Raw genomic sequence first — 27,574 nt, 5'->3', positions numbered from 1 at the left:
CAAGCATGAGGCTCTAAATTAAAATGAGGACTGGATTAATTGGATGATCCTCTTCTGATGATGGACTACCTTTATGTACTGAATTTTTGACCAGGCTGATAAAATGGGACAAAGTGAGCTCCGGGACTTAAATAATCAAATTGTGAAATATATTTAATTGTGACACACACATGCTATTTGTTGTGTCTGAGGAGCACAGCTTCAATACATGCAGAGACACACTGAAGGTTGGACTTAGTATATGTAGCTATATTAATGTTGTGTATACTGCGCAATGGACAGTCAGACAACTTAAACACTTAAAACTTAAACATAATACCTGCTCTAATAATGCTGTAGTTTGAATGAGCATATATTATATTGCAAGATTGGATTTTGGGCAGAAAACGCACAAAACACATTTGCCCAAAATGTTAATTAACATTTTGCCATTATGTTAACAGAACATATTTTAACTCAGACTGTGCAACTTTACTTTCATTATCCTTTCACAGCTATTGCTCTACAGTTGTTGCAAACACTGTGTATTGTATTATTTCTAAGACACAAGTTTGCATTGTCAGTATTTTTCTTGTTTCACATACTGTGTAGCAGATGTGGTCACCTACTTGTGTTGCTCCTTTTAACAGAAACACAAAAGGTGCACTGCGTGCCTCAGTGTCCACTGTGCTTTTTGCACTCTGTCTTGATTCACCTTGCCTCTGTCTTTCTGTTTACTCTTTTCTTGTCTCTGCAGCTGTTTGAGATCACAGTGCCGATCACTCAAGGCACCAAGCCAGTGACCATCAGTGTGGCCAATCACACCCAGTGCAGCTGTCTGTCCAAACTGGATGTCTACAAGCAAGTTCACAGTATCATCAGGAGAGCCCTGCCTGAGTAAGCATCCACACTAACTTCAAGTCCACAAAGCCAACAACAAAGTGTTACAGTGTGTGAAGAGTTCTGTTTGTTTTGCAAACAGTGTTCAGATATAAAGGAGAGCTGCCTCTACATCTGGCTTCTGTTTCTTTAGCTGTAAGTGTGTGCATATATGCGTGTGTGTGTTTATGCGTTTAATGATGTTAATGATGATAATATTTGAGTCTATTGTTACAGAGTGCATTTCCTGTGCACACATGGCTTTTGCTGAATGAAAGATTATCTGTTGATTAACAATAGTTACATATACGTGTGTGTGTGTCTTTTGGTGTGAATAATGTTGTTCATTACCTGCTGATGTGACAGATGATGTACCCTCTGGAAAGGATGCACCTATTTAGTCAGAAACCAGATTCCTTTAATATAGGGGTTTCTATAGGTAAAGCAGAAGAAGTGTGAAGAAGCACAGCTATATGTAGACTACTGAGAGAAATGTCACTACCACTGTCCTGCGTTTGAACAGCCACTGTTGTGTCTTTGATTCAATTATTTATACTATTCTATAGTATTTCCCAAACTCTCCTGCTGTTCTTAAGCAAACATCTCAAGGTCACTGGGACAATTTTTTCTACAGATGTATCATCAAAATCATTCAACAGTTGAATATAGTAATTGCATACAAATTAGCTTTGAATAATTAGTTATATATTAGTTTTATACTTTAACTACAGGTGAGTATGTATAAACACAGTAAATTGCCTGCTTTTTTTTGTTATCAAACCCAAATGTTTTCAGTCAACAGCAAAAATAAAGGCACTGGGCTTACTGTTCCAATACTTTTGGAGGGGCGTGTATGTGCCAATCCAATTTTGAACAAACTAAGTTGTTGTCTAAGTTGTTTTCTTGGATAATGTCAACCGTACTGTGAGGTTTTGTTATGAGTCTACTGTAGGTAAAACATTGAACATGCAGTGTAATAAAGCGTATATGATTGTTGTCATGATAATAATGACATAATTTATTGAACCCCTTGGGGAAATTGTGGTTGGACAGCTGCTAGACGGTACATATCAACGCTGGGTGTCGGTGTCTTGTCTAAGGACACCTTGACAAAAAGCCAGAATGAACCAGGAATCGAACCACTAACCCTGTGGTTCATAGATGACTACCAACTGACCTACTGCCTCCCTCCCAATCCAACATCATCAGCCACTGTAAGAGATGTTGAACCCTATGGTGAAATACTGGCACCAGGGAGTACTAGTAATTTTAGCTAGCTAGATAGATAGCTGATACTATGTTTATACTAAATATGTGACAATTCACATACTATACCTATGTATAACACGCTGATGTTGGGTAATGTGTCCTCAATGAGAAGGAAATCTCTTAAAGCAGACACATTGGACCTTACACAAGAAGAGCTCTTCTATGTGCTCAGCTCTTCTTCTAGCCCGACTCATTTGTTGGGTCATGTGATTGAGCAATATGTTGATGAATGCTGGCCAAATTTAATGCAGATGAAATCCTAGATGTTGCTGGAAAAAGTCCCTATGTGAGTGTGTCTGTGTGTATGTGTGTCTTTGTGTATTATACTACTGGAGAATAATGACCTGTTCCATGTGGAATGTGCTCTTACATGTGCCATAGACCTTCACAATAAATCAAAGCCAAGATAGGACATGAAGGTTAGTCAATGAAAAGTCTGCATGTTTGTGTGTGAGTATTGGAGTGTGTAGGAAAGGTCTAACTGCAGGATCTGTAATATGATCTGGTATAATAGGACTGGGATGGAAATCATATGCATTTAGAAATATATATGTTTCATTCTCTCAGGGAGGTTTTTGTAGTTATGTATGTTGTGTCACAAAATCCAATATTACTGACGCCTATTACTGACGGTAATAGACTTGGAGAGAGAGCTGTGTGTGTTTTAAATGGAGACTAAGGCCACTTGTGAGATTTTGAGAATGTTGATACTTGCTGGCAGTTGTGTATACACATGCTTACACACACAGACACATACACACACACACATGTAGAGCAGTGGCGTTGAACATAATGTTGTATAATCCGATTATGACTGGAAAAGAAAACGTATTGTAGAGATTTCCACGCCTACAAATCATCCAACATGTAAGCGCATACATTAATGTAAGCACAAAGAACACATGTTTCACATTAAGTGAACCGGGAATCCAACTACTCACCCTGGGGTTTGTAGACGACTGCTCTACCACCTGAGCTACTTCTGCCCCCAACAGAGAAAATAGCTCTTTTCATCCAGTCCAAATCAATTATAGGCGGCAGGAGAAAGATATGTGAACCTCCTGGAAATACCAGGATTTCTATTATTGATTAGGCACAATATGTGATCATCAAGTACAGACAAAAACAGTGCTCAAGTTAATAACACACAAACACTTATGATCTTTAAACATCCAAAGTACTGGTTGAACCACGTTGGCAGCAATAATCTCAAAAAAGCAAGTCTGGTAGTTACATATCAGTGAACAGTGTTCATAAGGGACTTTGGACTATTTCTTATAGAACTGCTCTTAAACTCATAGCATCTCTGTTTGTTGAGGTTTGGGCTCTGACTGGCCATTTTAAAATGCAAATGCCCTCAAGAGATCTGTTCGCACCAGATGTACTAAAATATGGCTAACTAGAAGTTCTCTAAAGAAAAATGGTCCAAATGTCTCTGAAAGTTGTGCAAGTGTTATGCATGTTATGATGTTCAGGGCACAGTGGGAGGGAGGAATTGTAGACCAAGATGAGGGTGTTCAGGCAGGCTGGTGCTGCTGAGTTGACCACTTTGTAGGCAAGGGTCAGGGCCTTGAACCTGATGTGGACAGAACATGAATATCTGAAAGATCTTTGAATCATCGTGATTGATTAGATACTAAATTACATTTACAGTGACACATCAGCTGATTGTGTGTCAAGCTTGCTTTAAAGAGCATTTCACATGAAATGAAAATTGATGTGTTAGAGAAAGTTTAAAAACTCTTACCTTTGCTGCCACCATCAAAGAACTAATCAGAAATTCTTCAGCTTATGTTTTTAGTCTATATTTGTTCACATTTTGTAAAGTTATCATGCCAAACTAGCTATTAGTGATCCATGTTTGCAGTGTACCCATGGGTGCCCAGACAACTGTTACTAATGACTAATGAATAATGAAAAGTTGCGCTCCAGCTATCACTGTATCTGACACTGTCTGACAGACATATGATGCCAAGAAGAAGGAGATGCATCTGACATTCTCACCTGCAGCATTTCTGTGTAACATTTTTCCAATTTGGCGTGGTATAATTGTGTTACCCATTTACATTTGGTTTCAACATGTGTCTTAGGGCATCATCTGTCAATAGAATGGCAAAAGAGGGTGTAAAACTTTTCAGTTACAAAGTGATGTCAATGACTTTAGAAATTTACCAGTCTACAGTTAGGCAAACAATCTAAAAATTGAGACACTTTTGGAATGTGACAACTATACTAAGAGGTGGGTTGCAGTCAAAATGACCCCACAAACACAACAAACACTCTTTAATGACACCACAAAAAATGTACATGTATATCAAAAAATACTTGGGACAATGTAACGTGTATATAGCTTGATAATCTGTATAAGTTGGGTGATGCTACAGGACAATGATCCAAAAACACAACAGAATGGCTTCAGAAATACTAAATCCGACTTTTGGAGTGCAGAGCCTAGACCTCAACCCAATAGAAATGCAATGGAATGACTTGAAGAGAGCCATACACGAGACGTCTAAAGATAATGACAGATGTAAAGCAGTTCTGCCTGGAAGAATGGGTAAAAATTCCTGCTGAACAATATGCAGGTCTGATCCACATCTACAGGGAGCGCCTGGTTGAGGCTTTTCCTATAAAGAGGAGCTCAACCAGTTATTATTTCCAAGGCTTCACATATTTTTTCCACTATCACTGTGAGGTTTTTATGATTGTTCTCAATTAAAACATGAAAGATCTGAATTATTTTTGTGTTATTATTCTAAGCACATTCCATATGTTAACACTCTTGACTTAGATGAAGATCAGATCCCATTTTATGACAATTTAATACAGAAAACCAAGAAATTCCAAAAGGTTTACATACTTTTCTTGCGACTGTCCATGTGTCTCCTAGGTGTCCAGGAAAACACTTATTATGACTGTGTCACTTCTCTAAGATACAACTTACAGGCAGACTGTCAACATGTCTGAGGGACTCATAGAGTCAGTAAACCATCTGTTAACTGAGGTCTCTCTCTCTCTCCCTGGCTGTCTTTGTCAAAGGTGCCCAATAGCCAACAGGACGTGTCCCCCTGGTCAGGCTTGGAGCAACAGGCTGTGCCAGTGTGTCAACATGGCTGCTAATATACACCACAACCCCCCTCTCCCACCACCGCCTCTTCCTAGGCCCTCCCAACAGCAAATTGGTGAGTGCATGTTTGCACACAAAGAGGTTTATCTTTTATCTTTGATATTTTTTTGAGAAAACACTAGACCACGGTGTGTTTGCTTATTCTTCCTGCAGCAGATTAGAAAAAAGAAAAAAAGGGAGAAACTATTATAGCTGCTGTTTGGTATACATAGCAAGGAAATCACCTCTACCACCAACAAAGCCAAGACTATTGGCTGTAGGTTTGTTAATTTACATAAATTAGTTTTTATTTTTAGTCCTATTATGAAATTGCAAATACATGTATTTGATTGACTTAATATATGTAATAAAATAAAGTATTGCCTCTCTGTAATGATAAGTAGCTAAAGCGTACTTAGGAATGGTATAAACTAATCAACATTTTACTGATAAAATAAATAAAATATAACTATAAAACAAAAAAAAAAAGGATTATATTTTATATTTTTCAGTACATATAATTTATTAGGCTACCCACATCACATCAATATGACATGAAAACAGATCTCTGTAAAATAATCTAATCTAAAATAAATATATAGTGTAGGTACTGTGTGTTAAAATCATTGGAGCAGCCAATTAGTTTTAGATGTCACTGGGATAAATGGAGATCACCTGACAGCAGTGAATGTCTTTCAAGGATTGTTCTGCAAATACACCAGTTACTGATGAATCAGTATCTTGGTCAAAGGCTACAACATAAAGGCAAAAAAAAAAAAAAAAAAAAACCAACCACTCACAGCATATCTCAAGGAGTACAGTAAAATCCATCATTAAGAAATGGAAGTAATGTGGTGCAGGTGTAAAATCTGGCTGCAGCAGTCTGTGAAGAGTCTCAGTGATCAACTTCCATTTGATAAGCACCATCAGAACTGATGGATGGAAGCTGAAATATCTTCAAGAACATCAAGGCAAGTCCAATTGCCACTGAACAGCACCCTTGGAACTGCTTGTAACAGCCATCACCAAAACGAAGTAACTGTATGAGAACAGTTCTAGTAAGGGAGGCCAAAAAGATGCTTCTGAAGGAGTTACATGCTTGCATGGCTGAGGTGGGAGATACTCTGCAGACAACTGGTTGCTGGCTGGTTTGCGTTCTTCACCAGCCCAAGCTCATATTAACTCTCAGCTAGAGTTTGTTAGAAGGTATGTAGGGGACTCTGGAATACTCTGGAAAAAGGTTCAGTGGTCTTGTAAAACCAAAACTGAACTTTCTGACAATGAGACTGGACACTATGTTTGGTATAAACCAAACTCCGCACATCATCACAAACACACCATCCCCACTGAATCCAATGGTGGTGGCAGCTTCATGCTGTGGTAATGCTTCTCTGCAGTAGAAACTAGAAAGCTTTTGAAGTTTAACTGTTGTAAAAGGTGCGTCTGCTACACATCAATTTAAAGGGGGTGGATATTTATCAAATATTTTCTGTCTTATGTGTTTAATTCATTGTGATTAATTTGCAGGGTCTTTTTTGGTTTGAAAAGTATCAGAATCAAAAAAGCCAAATTATAAAAATTTACCACAATTTAATGTTCTTAAAAAACTAAAGGTGAAAATAGGGGGAATAAATACTTTTTACACACTGTGGTAAGATATAATCGGTTGATGCCTTGTTTTGCGTTATGATGTAATGTTTACTTCTGTGGACCAAAAAAGTGTTAGTGTTGTTACACAATAACACATACCCAAGACGTGTAGTGAGCACATAGATACTAAACAGTGAAACATACACTGTCAAGTGTTCGCGACAGGAGAATGTTCATGTGTTCACCGAGAGGATTTATGACTGTATGTCTGTATGTGCGTGTTTGGGAGCTCCACTGTTTGTGTTTGGCCATGATAACACTTTGGACTAAGTGTAAACAAATGGGAGGAGAAGAATGCACAGCCCCTAGAAAATTTAAATAACCTACTTGTGAAAAACTCTGTTTTTCACAAGTAGGTTCCAAGTAGGTTTCATTAAATTTTCTTTGAATGGTTTCTGTGAAGCATACCAGGTAGATGATTCCACAATTAGTTATTAATCAGTTATTAATTCCAAGGGTTCACATACTTTTTCCACTAGCACTATGAGGTTTTCATGATTGTTCTCAATAAAGAGCTGAAAGATCAGATTTATTTTTTGTGTTATTATTTTAGGTACATCATATTTGGTATAGAAGTTTAGATAAGCCTAAAAGTGAACAAAGATTCCAGTCACCGGGTCCTCTGTTCTTTAAGGAGACAGACCAACATCCTCCAAATGTAAGTTGCACAGGACTCATTTAATCGACCATCTTATCTTAAAGACCTTATAGTACCATTTTTCCCAAGCAGAACTCTCTGTTCTCACACTGCAGGTTTACTTCCTTAGTTTCCAAATGTAGAATGGGAGGCAGAGCCTTTAGCTATCAAGCTCCTCTCCTGTGGAACCAGCTCCCAGTTCATGTTCGGGAGGCAGACACCCGCTCTACATTTAAGACTAGACTTAAAACATTCCTTTTTTTCATAAAGCTTATAGTTTGACATGGATCAGTTGACTCTGAACCATCTCTTAGTTATGCTGATATAGGTGGTCTGCTGGGGGACCTCTACTGATACACTGAGCTGAGGTTTTTTAATAATAATTTTTTGTATAATTATACTCTGTAAGGTCTTAAACCTTACACTGTAAAGTACCTTGAGGTGACTTCTGTTGTGAATTGGTGCTATACAAATAAAACTGAATTGAATTGAAAAGATAAATTGAATTGAACTAGACTAAAATAACCTCTGATTACTGATTAACCCCCTTTGGCAGCAACAAACTCAATCAGGCGCTTCCTGTAGCTGTCGATTAGACCTACACCTCCTTCAGGGTGAATTTTAGCCCATTCCTCCTGGCAGAACTGATTTTGCTCTGTCATATTCTTTTGATGTTTCATGTTTATGGCTCTCTTCAAGTCGTTCCATAGCATCTCTATTGGGTTGAGGTTTGGGCTCTGACTTTGCCATTCCATTTTGTTTTTCTGAAGCCGTTCTGTTGTGGACTTGCGCCGCTGTTTGGGGTAATTGTCCTGTAGCATCACCCAACTTCTACAAAGTTTCAGCTGATGTACAGACATTTTCACATGACCCTGAAGATTTTTTTCCGCTTGGGAATTCATCTTTCCGCCCAGTCACTGCAAGCTGACCAGGCCCTGATGCAGCAAAGCAGGATCAAATCATGATGTTTCCTCCACCATACTTTACGATTAGAATGATGTTTTCTTGATGCTGTGCCCTTTTTAGGCCAAATATAGTGATGTGTGCTCTTTCCAAATAGTTCAATATAGTTTCATCAGTCCACAAAACATTTTGCCAATACTGCTGTGGAGTGTCAATGTGCTCTTTAGCAAACTTTATGCATACATCAATCTTCTTTTTAGCAAGCAGCAACTTCCTTCATGATAGACATGAATACCACGCACGTTCATGGGGACAGACAAAAGGAGAGAAAGCACAAAGGAGACAGACTTGGACACTATTTATACAGCGGAGAAGAATCTTCATCATCTTTCATAGATAGGAAAAATATCTCGGGACACTATTCACACAGAGATTTGTGTGTTTAACAGTCTTTTGCATTTGATTTTCAGCTACATGGTCAGGGTGTTCTTGAGGAAGATCTACAATGCCACATTTGGCATCATCAACAATAGGGACTGAACCAAGAAGCCTTCTAACATGAGGCTACTGGCTTACACAGCACTATTTTAGTGAATCAAGGCCCAGAAATGAAGCACAGTCAAGAAACTTAAGAAATTTAAACAGCAGAACAACACTGTGGTGTCTCTGTAGAGACAATGCCTTGGATATTCAAGATAAACCACAGACATGGCTATAGACAGTTTAAATGTATTTTGTACTTTGGTTGTAACATTATATATTATCAAAATAAAGGGCATGGTTTCTTTTCTTTGGAGCACAACTGGGTCAACAACTGTGATTTTCTCACAGGAAGCAGACGTTTGAGTTCAGTGGGACACATTGTGCTGTAACAAACATAAGAAAAACAAACTTATTTTATCTTTTCACTTAACTTAATAAAAATAAATAAATCTCAATAAAACTGTGACGTTTCCATACAATATCTGTAATGGAGCATTTATGAGCAAGTCTAAAGCGCAGCTACCATTATTGCAATGGTGTCAAATAGTGATGCCAAGTTTACATTTACCATCAGTGTGAGAGACCAAAAGGACATATACTCATAATGGGTATATGACAAAGTGAGAAGCGTCATTATCTGTGGGATGATATCATGGAGCTATGTTTGAAAGTTCTTTAATGCCATAACATCATAATATAATTGTTGCCCCATTCTAATGCTTGTCTCTTCAAAACTGCAGAATCTGGATCCACTTCAGGATTGATTTGATTTTGGATATACTTCTACTGATTGCAAATTAACACAGAGCAAAGTTGTTTTTGACATTCCCATGTGTCATTATTGTAGATGTCATCCAGAGCACATACAGTATAAATAATTTGACTTGCATTTTGTCTTTCTGTCTGTGTTTGTTCATCTGGGGACACACACACACAGTGCATGTTTTTTCCAGGGCTTCGATTGCTCTCTCCATTGCTCTCTTGTGTTTTTCAGCTAAAGGATGGTTTGCCAGTTTTGAAAGAGAACCATATGTGTTATCTCTGAGTAGAGACAGAATACTGCTAGTCTATCTCAAGAATGTCTCAATTTCATAGTTTATCAGTGTCCTCAAACAACTGTCAAGCACACAGTTTACTACTACTACATACTATGTGGTTGTGTAACATTTGAAATAATAGCCAATGTTTATAACAATGTATTGTACAGGGGATCAATTTGTTTTCTTAATAGAAAAAGCAGCTTTTAACTTGCAACACTGTATCATATGATACATTTATTACAAAATACATATATTTCATATTTACAGACACAGGTGTAAAAAGTACAAAACGTGCAGACGCCCAGACAGACACTCACTACACATAGAAGTACCCCTTTTTCTACTCAATTAAAATTAATACAATAAATGTTAATTAAAGTACAAAACTAAAAGCAGTTCACTATTACAACAGTGTATTTTAAAAAGTGTTGAATTTTGAAGTCTAGTCCAGATTTGTTTGACAAATTCTCAAAGATGAAAATCCTGACTACAATGTTTTGTTACATTGGAGACTGGAAGATGAGAAGGAGGTGTCTTTAGATGTTTGAGACTTTTGATCAAACAGAAGAATGTTTGTGAAATGCATTACAAATAAAAAGATGCTAGAACAGTGCTTAATACCTTCAGTATTAGTAGAGGCAACGTAATGGTCTGAGAGGGCTTTGGAGGTGATAAAATATGAGATTTTTAAAGAGGGGAAGGGAACTAAGGAAAACTATGACAAGATTTTGCAACGGAATGCCGACCCTGTAGGCAGCACTTGATTGGGGGCAAATTTCATCCTACAACAGGATAATGACCCACAACACACCTCCAAAATGTGTCAGCAATATTTGAAGAATAAACTGTCAGCCGGAATTCTGACTGTAATGAAGTAGCCATCACTGAACCCTATTGAGCTGTTGTGGGAGCAGCTTACCGTATGGTACAGAGGAAGACTCCATTAAGCAAATCCATCTTGTTGGAGATGCTCCAGTAACCATGGGGTGAAAACGCATCAGGTTATCTTGAAAATTCCAATAATCCCAAACTTTGGAGCGGTAGGGTATATTAGTGGAATTTGTGGAAAATATTTCTAGTCTCTGGAACACCTGAAACAACAGAAAGTTTTATCAAGATAGTCTTTCTTTTAGGAATACCAAATTTTTGTATCCACATATTGACTGGATAGATATTGTATAGATATTGAATATTGATAGATGTTAAAGAAATTTAATATAATTAAGTGTTGGGGTGGTTGGGAAATGCAGTTTTGTGTCACAGCAGGTTGACTTATCATCTTATTGAGAGTACGTTTAATTCAAATGAATATAAACTGGTGAACAGTAACCCCATTTTTGGGGGCCAGAACTATAACAAATTAAAAGTCAATAGAGTTCATATTAGTAACAGTCCAGCAGTAACCTCTCTTTCTTCTGTACCTCCTGTTCAGAGTCCTTTAACTAACAAAGTCCCCCTGTTCTGTCCTTCTCCTTTTTCTACAGACATATTCTCTGCAGATGTGTGTGGCCAAAATAAGGAATTGGATGTAGAAACCTGTCAGTGTGTGTGTCGGCACAGGGATCAAACTCAAGACTGTGGCCCTAACCAACATATTGACCACAACACTTGCCAGTGTGCTTGTAATGTGCCAACTGCTGCCTCCTGCCCCCTCAACCATATCTTCAACAAGGACACCTGTCAATGCGCATGTGTTAAGACATGTCCGAGGCATCAACCACTCAATAAAACTAAGTGTTCCTGTGAATGTAATGAATCACCAAACAAGTGCTTTCTAAAAGGACGGCGTTTCCATCCAGCTACATGCAGGTAAGCAGGGATGTAGGGGCCTTAGTATTTTATGATACAGTGGGGTAGTGACACATATTCCACTGCTGAGTAAACCAATTCACAGATGCTTTAAATGCACATAACATTCTTGATCAGGTCCAGTCTATACTCTGTAAACTAGTCCACTTAAACCGTACTACTTAAGAAGTGTCTAATGACTTCTTAATGCATGGTGATGCAGAAGGCTTAGCTTTGGTAATGTGTCTCAGTTTAGCTTTTGACACTGTAGACCACAGTTTCTTTATCTTCATTAACCAATTTAGTCAATAGCTCATTTAGTTATTATTAGTAACCACATGCTTCACCATGTACACTGTGTCGAAAGGTTTGGTTCTTGATCATATCTTATTTGCGTTGTATGTTCTTCCGCTTGGGCACATAAAAAGCAAATTGTCTGCACTTACATAGCGCTTTTCTACCTAGCTGGTACTCAAAGCGCTTTACACTGCATCTCATTCACCCATTCACACACACGACAGAGCTGCTATGCCACTGACCTGACTCACCAGGGCCAACGTGGGGCTCACTATTTTGCCCAAGGACACTTTGGCATGTGACGTGGCAGCCGGGAATTGAACCACCAATCCTGTGATTGACAGTCATCTACCTATTGAGCCACAGCCACCCCAAGTAAAAAAAGTTGTTTTGAACATAAATGATATCAGTGCTATACAGATCATATCCAGTTATACATCTCCTATAACTGTCAAGATGGAGTTCAGTGTATAGACAACATATTGTCTAGTACAGGGGTGGCCAACCCTGGTCCTCAAGAGCCTCAGCCCTGCTTGTTTTCAAACTATTTCTGCCCTACCCTCTGCTGATTACATGGATCAGGTGTGTTCAGCCAATCAGAAGCAGGAAATGCAGAGATAGTTGGAAAACAAGCAGGACTGTGACTCTTAAGGACCAGGGTTGGCCACTCCTGGTCTAGTAGATGGTAGCAATTGTCAGGGCTTGAGAGGAGTTCAGACAGCATCTCCCTCTCAGCCAAAACACATGGAGGGTCCAGCTTCACCCTAAGTACAGAGACAACCCTTGTGATTATTTGGCCTGATTAATTTGTCCAACTTGTTAGTGTCTGCCACTAACAAACACACACACTGTGCCCTTGCACTGATTCTGGTCACTCAGCCTTTATAGGGCAAACCCTGTTCAGCTCTCTCCTCACCTGATGTGTTGTTGGTCTTATAGATTTTGTTTATCCTCGAGATCCTCCACAGCTCCTTCAAGTTATTCTGCTGAAGGTATTGTTCCAGTTTTCTCCTATAAGCTCCTTTCCTTCCCTAGTCCTGACAGACAGGAGTCTCTGGACCCCCTTTCACTGCCTCCCTGTCACCTGGGCGGAATGCATTCTTTTTGTCATTCAGGATAGATTTGATGTCCAAGGTGATCTAGGGCTTGTTAGTTAAGCCGCAAATTGTTTTAGGGGTACATAGATGTTTACACAGAAATTGATGCAGTTAGCCAGGCCATCATTTTCCTCGGTATGTGGCTCATAGAGTGCCTCACATTCTGTAGGCTCAAAGCATCTCTGCAGGGCGGGTCTGACCACCTTTTCATAGTTTTAATGGTGTTGGTATGCCTCTGAACCATGGGTTATATACAGCTGGAGGAGATGTGCTAAAGTGTGAACTGTAGGCCTCTTGAACAACACTAACATAAATTCCCCTCTGAAAGTATTGGAACAGCAACATTCAATCTTTGTTTATTTTTTGTTATTGTTGTTTTTGTGTGTACACTAAAGTAATTTGAATACAAGAGCAAAAGATGTCTATGAGGCAGACATTCAGAGTTATAGCTTTTATTTAATGCTTTGTACACCTTTCTATGTTAAACAGCAGAGAAGAAGTATATTTTTTTTATCAGAAGACCCACATCTTAGCTGAGCAGAAGTACTGGAACTGAAGACTGTATTTGATGTTAAAAAGGACAAATCAACATGAAAACCAGAAAGATGTGTATATGAGAAATGTAAGTCACATCTGAGCACCTGTGAAAAGAGGGAAAAATAATCACAGAACACAAATATTGAGCATAGCCAATAGAACTATGTGGACTTCCCTGAAAAATACAGAAGCTACTTGTGTACTTAACAATATACACAGAATTGTTTGGCCAAAAAAAAATTAAATAAATGCACAAAGTGTGGAGGAACAAAGCATCTGCTCAATATCTAAAACATACAAGGTCATCTGTGAAGCATTAGTGAGCATGCGTCATGAGTTAACTGATGATGATAACATCAGGATTAATTCAGAAGTGTACAGAAAAATGTTGACTGGTAATATACAGAGACATGCCAATAAAATAATTGGTAGGGCCTCGCATGAAAGACAATGATCCATAACCCTCTGCCAACTCAACGTTGTTAGATGGAAAAAGTGGGAGGTTTTAGACCGGTTAAGTAAATCACCAGATTTTAACCCAATTAACCTATATTGAGGTGCATGCAGGTACAAACATCAAATAAAAACTTTAATTCTGACCATTTATCTCATATGCATCTTTTGATCTTTGCAAATTAAGAGAAAAACATTTTAAAAGCCTTGCTGTTCTGATATTTTCAGACAGGTCTGTACATACACATTCTCTCAAACTTGTAACACTGATGTCTTGGTGTAGCTAGAGGACACGTCTGGTACAGCAGTGGTTATTGCTGTGAACCAATGTGTAATACAAGACCTTAGTGCGCTAATGACTTCTCTTAGCTGTCACTTAACCATTTCCTCTCTCTGCACAGGAGGAAACACACGCACATACACACTCATCCATTCATTCTGTCCAGTCTTGACCCTTTGTGACCCAGCTTGAGAGTGATTTATGAGTGTAACATTGTGGTAGGAATCTAGTGTCTGGGACCTGGAACTTGTGTTAATGTGTGTTTGAAAGAGACCATGTGCTTGTATTTGAACTCGTATGAACTATAATATAAATGCAATAAATACATTCTCCTCTTCTGAAAGCTCAGATTGTTCAGATTTGAGATAGAAATCAATTAAAAGCTCCTAACACTGTAGTTTCTACTGTAGTTTGTTCTTTCTAAGCTTTGACCCACACAAGAAAGCAGTAACTGTTTGTCTAGCAGAGGTTTTTGTTTTTTGCAGTAGTGTGTGGATGTACTGAAAACCTGCAGAGAAACAGTTGGACAATTAGGAATATAGACTATTAAAATAGATAACAAGTGAGTTCTTCGTTTCACACAGATTGGTGAAGAATCTATATGTTTACTCATCCCATCCTGTTGATTCAATTCAATTCAATTTGGTTTTTTTGTATAGCGCCAATTCACAACAGAGGTTATCTCAAGGCACTTTACAGTGTAAGGTTTAAGACCTTACAGAATATAATTATATAAAAAAATTATATTGAAAACCCATTTGAGCAAGCTTTAGGCAACAGTGGAGAGGAAAAACTCCTCATCCTAGCTCATCTGCCTCAACTGGTTGGGTTGAGTGGAAAGGGGAGAGGGTTTTACAGGGAGCCAATGGACAGAAGCTAACGTAGGAGAAATATGATCTCTCTTGCTAATTCCAGTCAGAACTCTGGCTGCAGCATTTTGGATTAACTGGAGGCTTTTTAAGGAGTTATTGGGACATCCTATTAATAATGAATTACAGTAGTCCAATCTGGAAGTAAGTGATTAGACATAGTGTTTTTGAGATTTTAGGGCCAAACAAAATAACCTCTGTCTTGTCTGGATTTAGGAGAAGGAAATTGGAGGACATCCAGGCCTTCATGTCTTTTAAGCATGCTTGAAGTTTGACTAATGATTGATGATTAGTTTCTTCTGGTTTCATAAATAAGTATAGCTGGGTATCATCTGCATAACAATGGAAATTGATAGTGTTTATTAATAATATTGCCTAAGGGGGACATATATATAGTGAAAAGAATCGGTCCAAGCACACAACCCCGTGGAACTCCGTAGCTAACTTTGCTGTGCATGGAAGACTCATCATTAACATGTACAAACTGAAATCTATCTGACAGATACCATTTAAACCTCCCTGCTGCTGTTCCTTTGATCTCAATGACTGTGTAATGTTCTCTATAGTGTCGAATGCAGCACTAAGATCTAACAAGACGAGTATAGAGAGTAGTCCATTGTCTGATGCTAATAGCAGATCATTTGTGACCTTTACCAGTGCCGTTCCTGTACTATGAATTGAACCTTGGAGCTAACTTCCTCTGATTCATTTACATTACATTTACATTTAGTCATTTAGCAGACGCTTTTATCCAAAGCGACTTACAAGTGAGGAACAAGGCAAGCAAACAAAATCTCAGTCAAGTCAAGAAGAAACAACATCAAAGCAAAGTGCTATCAAAAAAAAGTGTTTCTGTTTCAAGAGATGTGAGAACAAAAGAGTAGAAAAGTTAGTTTGTTTTTTTTTTAAGTGCAAAAGAAGATGTGGAAGAGTTTCTGTTTTCAGCAGTTTTTTTAAAGATTGCAAGTGAGGCGGCTGAGCGTGCAGAGATGGGCAGGTCATTCCACCATCGTGGGATCGCTGAGCTGAACAGTTTTCCTTGGTGTCGACTGCGTGGTGCTGGTACCGCCAGACTACGTTCTCTGGTTGAGCGCAGTGGACGGGAGGGGATGTAAACTTGAATGATTGAACTGACATAAGATGGAGCTGTGGAATTAACCACTCTGTAGGCAAGAGACAGAGCTTTGAACTTGATCCTTGCAGCCACAGGAAGCCAGTGCAAAGGTCTGAAGAGCAGTGTGACATGAGACCTTTTTGGTTGATTAAAAATGAGGCTTGCTGCTGCATTTTGGATCATCTGGAGGGGTTTGGTCATGGATGCCGGTAAACCCATCAGTAGTGCATTGCAGTAATCCAGGCGAGATAAGATCAACGCCTGTACAATGAGTTGGGTTGTGTACTCCGTCAGATAGGGTCTGATCTTTCCGATATTGTGGAGGGCATATCTACACGACCTAGAGACTGTGGCGATGTGTTCCATGAAGGTCAGCTGGTCATCAATGATGACCTCCAGGTTTCTGTCAGACTTAGTAGGGACAATCACCGCAGATCCAATGTTAATGCTGATGTTGTGTTGAGTTGAAGGTCTCGCAGGGAAGACTAGAAGTTCAGTTTTGGGAATGTTGAGTTGAAGGTGTCTTTTTCTCATCCAGGCAGAGATGTCAGAGAGACAGGCAGAGATGCGAGATGAAACAGTTGAGTCATCCGGCGGAAAAGACAGGAAGAGCTGTGTGTCATCTGCATAGCAGTGATAAGAAAAGCCATGAGAATGGATGATAGAGCCAAGAGAAGAAGTATAGATTGAAAAAAGAAGAGGACCAAGGACTGAGCCCTGCGGTACACCGGTGGAGAGGTTATGAGAGTCAGAGACACGCCCCTGCCAGGATACCTTAAAGGTTCGTTCGGACAAGTATGACCGAAGCCAGGCTAGAGCTGATCCAGAGATTCCCAGGTCTGAGAGTGCAGTCATGAGAATCTGATGGTTCACAGTGTCAAAGGCTGCAGATAGATCTAATAGAATAAGGACAGAAGAGTTACCTGCAGCTTTAGCCACCCGTAGGGATTCCACAACAGTCAGAAGTGCTGTTTCTGTGGAGTGACCACTCTTGAAGCCAGATTGATTGACATCGAGGAGGTTGTTCCGGGAAAGAAAGTCAGAGATTTGATTGAAGGCTGCACGTTCCAGAGTCTTGGCCAGGAATGAAAGAATAGAGACCGGTTTGTAGTTCTCCACAAGGGAGGGATCCAAAGAAGGTATCTTTAACAGTGGAGTAATCTGGGCCTGCTTGAATGAGTTGGGAAAGGTGCCTGTTGTGAAAGAGGTGTTGATGATCTGTGTAATGGCTGGTATTAGTGTTGGTGCGATAGCTTGAAGAAGAGTAGAGGGGGTAGGATCCAGAGAGCAGGTGGTCGGGCGATTGGAGAGGAGGAGGGTGGATACATCGTCCTCTGACAGTATTGAAAAAGTAAAGCGAGATGCATCGTCAGGTTTAGTAAGCAGAATGTCATTGTCAGGAGGAGTGAACTGGGAGCTGATGGCTGCCACCTTGTTGGTATAAAAGGAGAAAAAGTCGTCAGCTGTGAGACAGGTGGATGGTGGAGGTGGGGGTGGATAGAGTAGAGATTTGAAAGTTGAGGACAGCTTTCTGGTGTCTGTGGTGTTGCTGAGGGTGTCCTGGTAGTATTCAGTCTTCGCCCTGGTGACACTGTAAGAGAAAGATTGAAGCAAATCCTGATAATCAGTTAGGGCAGGTTGAGACTTGGATTTGCGCCACTTCCTCTCAGCACTCCTGAGCGCCGTGCGCTGTTCATGGATCTGGTCAGTGAGCCACGAGTTGGAAGCTGAAGGACGAGCAGGTCTAGTAGATGTCGGGCACAAGGCAGAACGAAAGAGTATCGCAGAGCATGTCCGTGGCTGCGTCAGTGTCGGCGGAATGTTTCTAATGCAGTGGAAGAGTAAGATGGTCTAGAGATGAAGACTGTGAGCTGAATGAAGAAGTGATCCGACAAATGCAGAGGCAGTGACAGAGATGTCGTCCACACTGCAATTTCGGATCAGAACGAGGTCCAGGTTGTTGCCAGCTTTGTGAGTTGGAGGAGTGGAGACTAGTCTAAGGTCAAACGTGTTCAGAAGAGCGAGCACGTCAGATGCCTGTGGTTTGTTGAGGTGGCTGTTGAGGTCACCCCCTGGTAGAAACCAATTCACTCATTGATTCACTAGCTTCTTTTTCAGAGGAGCAACAGTATCAAGTATTGTTCCAAATGAGACTGCAGTACTATCATCAAGATAGTCCACTTGTGCTAGAGTAAAGACAAAAGACAAAGTTAATGACTTGCAAAGGTAGCATTTAAATGGATAGAAGAAAGGAGAGGAGCTCAGTGTATCAGTACAGGTCCCCCAGAAGACTTATCTATGGCAGCATAACTAAAAGATAGTTTGGAGTCACCTGAACCAGCTCTAACTTAAAACTTTCCTTTTTTATAAAGCTTAAAGTCTAGTCTTAAATGTAGAGAGGGTGTCTGCCTCCTGAACTGGGAGCTGGTTTCACAGGAGAGGAGCTTGATAGCGGAAGGCTCTGCCTCCCATTCTACATTTGAAAACTGTAGGAACCACAAGTAGACCTGTACTCTGAGAACGGAGAGTTCTGCTTGGAAAATATGGAACTATGAGGTTTTAAAGATAGGATGGAGCTTTATTATTATGTGCTTTATGGCATATGTGAGGAGAACGACTGAGAATCTTCACCGACATGTGAGGAGAAGTGTTTTAGACTCTATTCTGGATTATACAGGGAGTCAATGGAGAGACGCTAATGTAGGAGAAATATGATCTCTCTTGCTAATTCCAGTCAGAACTCTGGCTTCAGCATTTTGGATTAACTAGAGGTGTTTTAAGGAGTTATTGGGACATCCTATTAATAGTAAATAACAAAAATCAAAAAAGTCTGGAAGTAATAAATACATGGACTAGTTTTTCAGCATCAGTTTGAGACACAATGCTCCTAATTTAATCAATATATTTTTTAATGTATGAAGTTAAGGTAACCTGGTCAAAGATAGCTCTGAGATTCTTAACGGTGAGGCCAATGTTATGTCATCTAGAGTAAGAATATGATTAGACATCATGTTGAGTCTTTAGTTTTTTAGGACCAAACAAAATAATTTCTGTCTTGAAAATTAGAGGGCATCTTGCATGTTCATGATTTGATTAATTAATTAGTTTCTACTTGTTTATAGAGAAATATAGCCGGGTATCATTGTTTACTAATAATATTGCCCAATAAGGACATATATAGAGTGAAAGGAATTGGCCCAAGCACAGAACCCTGGGGAACTTCATAACTGTCAATCATGGAGCTTGCTTCCTCTGATTCTGAGGGGCACAAGTATTGAGTTTTGTTTAGAGTGAGGCTTCTGTATTATCACTTTTGCTGGAGTAAAGTTGAGATGACACAGTAACTACAAAAAAAGCAATGGTGGTGAATTTGAAATTTAATTCCTACAGTAACAGCTACAGTAATAAATAAAAAATAAAATGCATGCCCACCCCATGTCATTTTAAAAACATAAAATGCAATAAAGCTGGATTTTAAAGCTATTCTTTTAAATGAAGTTAAAATGTGTAATTTTACACTATGAGAATCTAAAGGTTGTTTTTTTTTTTAACTTTACTTTACTTTACTCAAAGCGCTTTACACTGCATCTCATTCACAAGCACCCACATACTCACACACCGATGACAGACCTACCTGGGACAACTTGGGGTTCAGCATCTTGCCCAAGGACACAGGTTGGTTGGATGGTGAGTGTCGCAGCTTGAGCAGAGAGAGTGGATGTCAGCGTGAAAAGTGACCCGAAAGTGTGTGTTGCGGTCTTGGAGTGTTTTCAATGCGACCTCCAAGATGGCTGATTGCAGAGGAAGCACCTGGCGGCTAAAGATGCCACGTAGTGTGGCAGAGGCTGTGAAGACTCTGCCACACTACAGGCAAGAGGCAAACATTAGCAGCAGCACAACACCAATAAACTCAGTGCACTGCGACTGTCTTCAAAACCCGAGTCACAAGGGGCAGGTTAAAAATCCAGAATCCAGGGTCAGTCCAGGTTGTTAACAGTGAAGAGTTCCGATAAAAGAATCCAAAGGGCAGAAACAAGGTCGTTAGACAATCCAGATCATACACAGAAAAGCGGTTCACCAGGAGGGCTAAGCAGAGTAGCAGAGGTCAGAAACACAGTCCAGGCCATACACAGTAAACAGACCTGAGAGAAAACCAATATAAAAAAATCCACAACTGAAGACAGTCTGGGTCAAAACACTAGGAAGTTCATACAGAATCAGAGCAGGAGGGGGAACAACAAGGAAGGGATTAAATTAGGAAAGAAAAACTCACAGGTCAGGCAAATCTGGTAACGCAAAGTTAAAACAAAGAAACGCTGAATAGTGTGATTCTCAGTAAGGCGTGAGTATATCTTGCAAGGGAGGAAGGTGAACAGATCTGCTTAAATAGGGAGAGAGGGAGCACAGGTGAAGTCAACAGGCAATCAGTGTGTGGCAGAGAGGAGGAGGAACAGGAAGCTGGAAAAAAAAGGGTATGGAGGTCAGACAGGCAGGAAAAGCTAGAATCGTGACAACAGGACATTCTAAAGAAATACTCTTTTTAGGAGTAGTATAAATATAAATATAGGATAGTATAAAATGTGTTGCAAACATAAAAACTAATATAAAATAATACATAGACATTTTAACTAATTTAAATCAAACCTATATACAGTAGCAATACAATAACAACAGAGTCTACATGGACAATAGTGCAATGACTAACAGCAGGAAAATATGACAAGGTACAAATGGTTATAGTAAAGTGCAAATTTGCCAGTCAATAAGTCTTACTATGCAAAGAGTCCTTGTGTATGATTGTGAATTACAGTCCATGGGCAAGGGGAATAGGGGGTCTGTTTGACAGACTTGTAGAAAGATTGGAAGAGGGAGATGCTGGGAATGTCTTCACTGGAAGTCTATAACAAACTCTTTGGTCCTTCCCACATTGAGGAAGAGATTGTTGTCCTTGCAACACTAGATAAGTTGGCTCACCTCATTCCTGTTGGCTTCATCGTTAATGATGAGGCTCACCACAGTAGTATCATCTGCAACATCATTCCTACTCCAGCTGCTGGGGAGTAATTGTATTCAATGCTGAACTAAAATATAAGAACAACATTTGAACGGATGAGTGCGGTTGAACCTTTTATGAAAACTGCAATGGGTCATGGGTGGAATGAAGGGATGTCTCGATGTAATGCTTGAGCACCTGTTTGAAGCATTTCATGATGATGGAATTCAGTGGGCCAATAGTCAGCGGATGAATATGTCTTATTTGGAATTAGTATAATTGCGGAGGCTTTGAGACATGTGGGGAGAGCTTGGCATAGAGATGTTATAGATAGATAAAAATAAAAAAGTCAGTTAGGACATTCTTGAATTCCTCAGTATAATCATTTAAAACACAACCAGGTATGTTACCTGGACTGGCTGCCTTGCGTGGGTTGATCCTTAAGTATCCTCTTCATGCTGGATGAAGCCAGATGCATGGCCTCTTTGTTGAGGTGTAGTTTCTTGTGCCACTGTGTTGTTTTGTGTTTCAAAACAACTGAATAAGTAAAAGCAGAGGCTTACAATTGCAATGTGGTATTTCATGTTTTAGATTTAAAGTTACTGTAGTTATAGCTGTAAAGACGAGCAACATCAAGTTAGAACAAACCTGTTGCTTTTGCTAATTGCTCTTGTCATGGATACCCAATTATTAATATATAGGCAACATTAAAAAAGTTTGACACTCATTACCAATTCTTTCTAGTTTCCAGAATCTGGAAAAATAAATGACCAGACCTCCTGGGCAAAGACTGTATTTATAATCAATTTTTCATATAATATAACTTCTGAAACTGTCTGATTAATTTAAAATCACCAGGGTAGGGTCAAGACTTTGGGTGGGAGGTGTTAAAGCGTCACTTTAGTGTCTTTTGAAAGAAAAATATGAATGCCTTCTAGCCTTAGGCATTGTGCACATTCTATCAAAAGCCAAAGAGATCTCTTTTTTCTCTCCTTTTCCTTGCAGTGTTTCCTTGCGGTGTTTCATACTCATTATGCAGGCTTTGGTCATATCTCATCTGGACCACTGTAATGTCTTACTGAAGGGTTACCAGCATGCACCATCAAACCCCTCCAGATTATCCAAATTGCTGCAGCAGTTCTTATTTTTGATCAACCAAAAAGGACACATTACACCACTTTTCAGATCTCTGCACTGGCTTATTGTAACTGCCAGCATCAGGTTTAAAGCCCTAACCCTTGCCTACAAAGTCAACTCAACAGCACCTGCCTACTCCCTCATCCAGGTCTACAATCACTCCCGCTTGCTTTGTACTTGTAAGTTGATTTGGATAAAAGCGTCTGCCAAATAACTAAATGTAAATGCTGCAGAACTGTATAATGTTGTAGTATCATTAGGTGCAAGGTATAAATAATAGGTGGGCTTCTTTGCTTTGCTAAATTCAATTCAAGTTCATTTTATTTGCATAGCGCCAAATCCCAACAGAAGTCATGTCAAGGCACTTTACAGTGTAAGGTTTAAGACCTTGCAAAAAACTGTAAACAGAATTATATAGAAAAGCACCCTCACTTGAGCACTAGGCGACAGTGGAGGGGAAAACCTCCCTTTAGAGGAAGAAACCTCCAGCAGAACCAGACTCAGTGTGGGTGGCCATCTGCCTCAACCAGTTTAATGAACATGTATGTGAGGTGACTGACTTTTAAGCTAGACCACAGTCTTTTATTAACCATTACCAAGAGTTGTTAGCATCCAAAAACATGCTCAAGAAGTTTAATAACACTTTTAGACCAACTGGGTGCAAGGTTTAATATGTTGTGCTATGTTTGTGATGACAAAAATACGATTTCTTGGAGCATTTTATTGATATGTTTAATATGAAAGCATTTGTGGCTTGCATTAATTCCCAACATATTCCTGTCATAAGTTTTCAGTTTATAAACATAATTTTGTAAAAAGCTAAACATGCATTGTGCATTGTGAGTATAATTTAAAAATAATTGGCTGCAATTTGCAGACATATGCCAACAATCTCGATTTTGATGCTAAATCCTGTTTTATTTATTTTTTTCATTCCAGTTGTGTCAGACCTCCCTGTGAGGTCAGAAGGCGAAGGTGTGAACCAGGCTTTTCTTTCAGTGAAGAAGTATGTCGCTGCATACCGTCCCACTGGAGACGGCTAGACTAACCCCTGGTTAATGAGACACTAACAGATGCTAGTGAGCAGATAATAAACTTACCAAGGAGAATCCATCACCCATTCCCGATAGACCTGCTGGTTATGAATATCCCAAGCAGCTGTGAGGCAGCTAGGTATGCAGACCCTGTTGAATGTGTGTAAACCTTAATGATAGGGGTGCAGAAGTGGGAACCTGGTGATTTGAAGGTGGGAAATACACTGACTCGGCTATGAGGATGTTGTAATGGGGGAGTGACTGATTGAAGCCCTGGAATGGACAGAAGGACTGGAAGAGAGAGTCAACATTCGACACTTGTTTTAAAATATTGTTTAAGTAGTATGTATTAAAATATTGTGTGTGTGGGGTTATATTAATTATGTCTCTCTATTCCTATGTCAGATCTTGATTATATAATTTATTAAATATTATTTTTCAACCTCTGTTTATTGCAGTATCTTTTCCATGAAAATACACTGTGATCAGTATTTTTGTATCACGTAAAGTATATGTGTAATAATAAAGTATACTGGATGTTAAATGTTACCTACGTGTCTTATCCAATCAATTGCAGTGTATGTTGTATAGATTTTGTAGTTTTGTACCCAGACTTTTTATACCATTGAGGTTACAGGACTATACTGTATAAGTAAGTGCTTTGCTTAAAAAAGGTAACGGTGATGAGCTGAAGATTTTGTTTTAGAACTTTCTGCATTTTATATTAAGGTATTTGAGAAGTTATAAATTCTTTACTTAACCTGAGAAATACTTTTACTAGTAGTTTGGACAGTAAATTAGCTATCCTGATGCCTCTCACAACCCAAGTCAGCATCAGTGAACCAAAACCTAGTACCTGAGTCTGACCAAATAATTCTAAGGCTTTGATTTAGTGTGTTTAATATCTAGTAGATCCAAATGGACAGAATGGCCAGCTACAGCTACAGTACCTTAACTATTGTCTAGTTGTAATGTATCCCAAAATCATAAGTGATTCAAGTTGCAGGAGGATTTGCAACAAACTATGTATAAATAAAAGTTTTTAAAGTTGAATAAAAAAAGAGTTCACAGTCCACTTTGCTGAGTACATTACAACAAAGTGATTATCATACCGAACGCATGTCATGAAACAGAAATAAACCAAACTAGTAAAGGATGCATCCTGCAAAATCTAAAGCCTGAATTAAAGCAAACTTAGATATTTATTATTAAATGAAACAGTATTTCAGCCATAGGTGCTAAATAGTTAAGAACACACTTTGATGTTTGTCCTGAACTGTCTCTGCTTTCACACATTTAGCATATTCGAGGGGTCAGAACAAGTAGAAAATAAGTTAATAGACAGTACAGTGGTGTGGCAGAAATAAAGAAGCAAACAGTAATATGTTAACTAAACTGCATTTTTGATCAGTTCTAATGACCCTTGAGAGTGTTCTGGTTGGATCTGGCAGTTCTCATGTACGCCTTGAATCAAGTGTTTCAAATCTAAAACAATTTAGTGTTGGGTAGGTTTTCCACAGGTAATTTTCATAAAACATCCCTGAATGCTGCTGATTCCGAAAACGGTTAGTTATCACTAAAGTTTTAGTGAACATGCTTATTCAAGAGTTGCACACCGACTCAGATTATTAATTCAGTGATGCTGTAAGATCCAAAATGTCCTAATTTACCAAACCTGAGACCTCATGAATTCCTATTAGTGATTATGATTAACTACAGCTGGTAGCTTCTCTGTGTCCAAATACTGTATATGCTTTGTTTGGCTGCCCTTGCTGAATTGACCAACACACAAAACAATAGGCAAATCCAAGGATCTCAGTGCAGGTCTGAAGAAGAGGAGGACTGATATACACATGTCTGTTGGAGCCATTTCTTAACAACTGCAGATCAACTGTAGACCAAGATCATCAGTTCAAACAATGGTACCTAAATACAGGAATTGGCACGTATCAGCCTGCAAGCTTTTCCGGCTTCGCTGATTGGGCAGGTAACCTCAACTTAATGTGAATATCTTCAGTGCGTGTGATGTAACTGACTAGTATCAGTAGTGTGTGGTAAATATTGTCAGAATTTTTTTTTAAAATAAATCTTTATATTATTTGTATATTTGTTATGTGGTGATGTTTCCATTTATGCAACAAAGCTTATATACACTAATAATAATAACTTCACTTAGAGTTATATATATTTTGACTATGTTTAACAATGTTGTCATTCCAAAGTGAGCTATGCAGACTGTACACAATGTGTGTGTGTGCATGTGTGTGTGTGTGCAAAGACTGTATTAGGCTGACGACAAGAGACAGGAAAGAGAATTGTTTTACATGTAACTTTCATGACGAATCATACTAAACTGTGAAGTCTAATATTTCCTCAGTCCCCCAGTAAAGTGTTTAGTACGCTATGTAAATTAAGCTATGTAAATTAAGACAAAAATTCTGTATTAGTGCATTTCTAGAGTTTTGAAAAAAAGAAAAAACAAACTTATACTTATAACACATACATGTATAATAACCATAAAAAGTCATACTGTAAGTTGTTGAGTGCTCTGTATTATTGTTTCTTTTTGACCCATTCATTAATTTATTTTTGTTTGCTTTTGTTTCAGTCTCCAGGAAGTAAAGGTGGGACAGCTGTAGAGGCTCCAACAAGCACTCACACGCACACACACACTCACACACTCACACACACACACACACACACATACATATGTAAACACACCTTAGGTTCCTCTATAATTGGGAAGGAAGCAGAGCTACAGAGGTCTGTTGATGAAAAGATAAGGTGTTGGCACACATAGTGGTGTGTGTGTGTGTGTGTGTGTGACAGAGAAAGAAAGAGATGGAAAGATAAAGCTTATTGGCGCAGAAAGTAGTTCACACCATATATTACAGTAGTAAGTCCAGAATTAACAACCCACTCCCTTCCTGCCATTCAAACCCTTTTTGACTTATGACCTGTGCGTCTGTGTGTGTGCAACTCTAAGTCTACCAGAGAGAGAGAAAGGGGGGCAGCAAGAGAGTGAGAAGATGTTTTACCTCTGCCAGACTTTCTTCTTCTATATTTTTCTATTTGAAAAATTTTGCTCTACTTTTTATTGTTTAACGGCAGACTTAACTGTTCCCGTTGTAACAATAACAGACAGATGTAGTACTGAATGGAACTAATTAAATGTTAGTCATTTAGTATTTTTGCACCAAATATGCAACATTCAAGTAACAAAGGGGGCTTCTATTTCTTGCAGCAGTTAATAATACCCTTAAGTCAGGATTTGTCCTGTTGTCCATCCTGTTGATGGCAACATTGGCTTGTTGAGCTGTCTACCTAATGCTTTAGTCAAGACTATGACTGAAGTTAACACAATTTCACAGAAAGAACATCATAGATGTGGCTGCAGATTCTACACAATCAGAACAAAACATAGATTTCACATACACATGCTCCAGAAGAGACCATGTATTACATATATATTTTTGCATTAGTGCTGCCATTCGTACTGTAAATGCATTGGCAGAAGCATATTAGATGTCAAAAATCAATAGACAACAATAATAGTGTAAAAATTCTGAAATATTATTATAAAAATAGGTTGGCGAATTGGATGGCAATTTAAATAATATAAAATATAGGTTGTTGCAACCTCAACCTGCAGCTACCAGCCTACTGACAACAATCACTTGTTTTTCTATCACCCTTGTACACAAACATAAATCAAACTAAAGTAGGAAAACATCAGCATTCATAGGGAAAGACATAACACATTTTAAGTGAAGCCAAACTGCAAAACTGTTTCCATAAGAGCATCTCATGAAATAGTGCACCTATGGCAGAAGGCACCTGCTAAAACAGCACCGTTATGTCAGCTAGTGTATTTTGACCATTACCATCAAGTAACCATAAATACATGATAAACTCATGACCACTAACCTACCAGTTAGGTTTAGTAAAAAGATGGCCGTTTGGGTTAATTTATAGATGTGTCTTATCTTTATTTTATCTTGAATTAAAAATTGATTGAATTACAAAAAT

General features: G+C 38.9%; 1 protein-coding gene across 2 annotated transcripts in view; it reads left to right on the top strand.

Annotated features, from left to right (window-relative positions):
* vegfc (vascular endothelial growth factor c) overlaps positions 1 to 23,997 on the top strand; it is a 62,476-nt gene extending 38,479 nt beyond the window's left edge. For both annotated transcript variants that reach the window (XM_026360769.1, XM_026360770.1), the window contains 4 exons: positions 737 to 876; positions 5,167 to 5,309; positions 11,431 to 11,755; positions 23,451 to 23,997. In XM_026360769.1, coding sequence (XP_026216554.1) covers positions 737 to 876; positions 5,167 to 5,309; positions 11,431 to 11,755; positions 23,451 to 23,559 — 717 coding nt within the window. In that variant the 3' untranslated portion in view covers positions 23,560 to 23,997. The remainder of the gene's footprint in view (positions 1 to 736; positions 877 to 5,166; positions 5,310 to 11,430; positions 11,756 to 23,450) is intronic.
* The last annotated feature ends 3,577 nt before the right edge of the window (positions 23,998 to 27,574 follow it).

This window comes from Anabas testudineus, chromosome 1 (genome assembly GCF_900324465.2).
Source record: "Anabas testudineus chromosome 1, fAnaTes1.2, whole genome shotgun sequence".
Lineage (NCBI taxonomy): Eukaryota > Metazoa > Chordata > Actinopteri > Anabantiformes > Anabantidae > Anabas > Anabas testudineus.
This window is presented reverse-complemented; position numbering and strand designations above follow the sequence as displayed.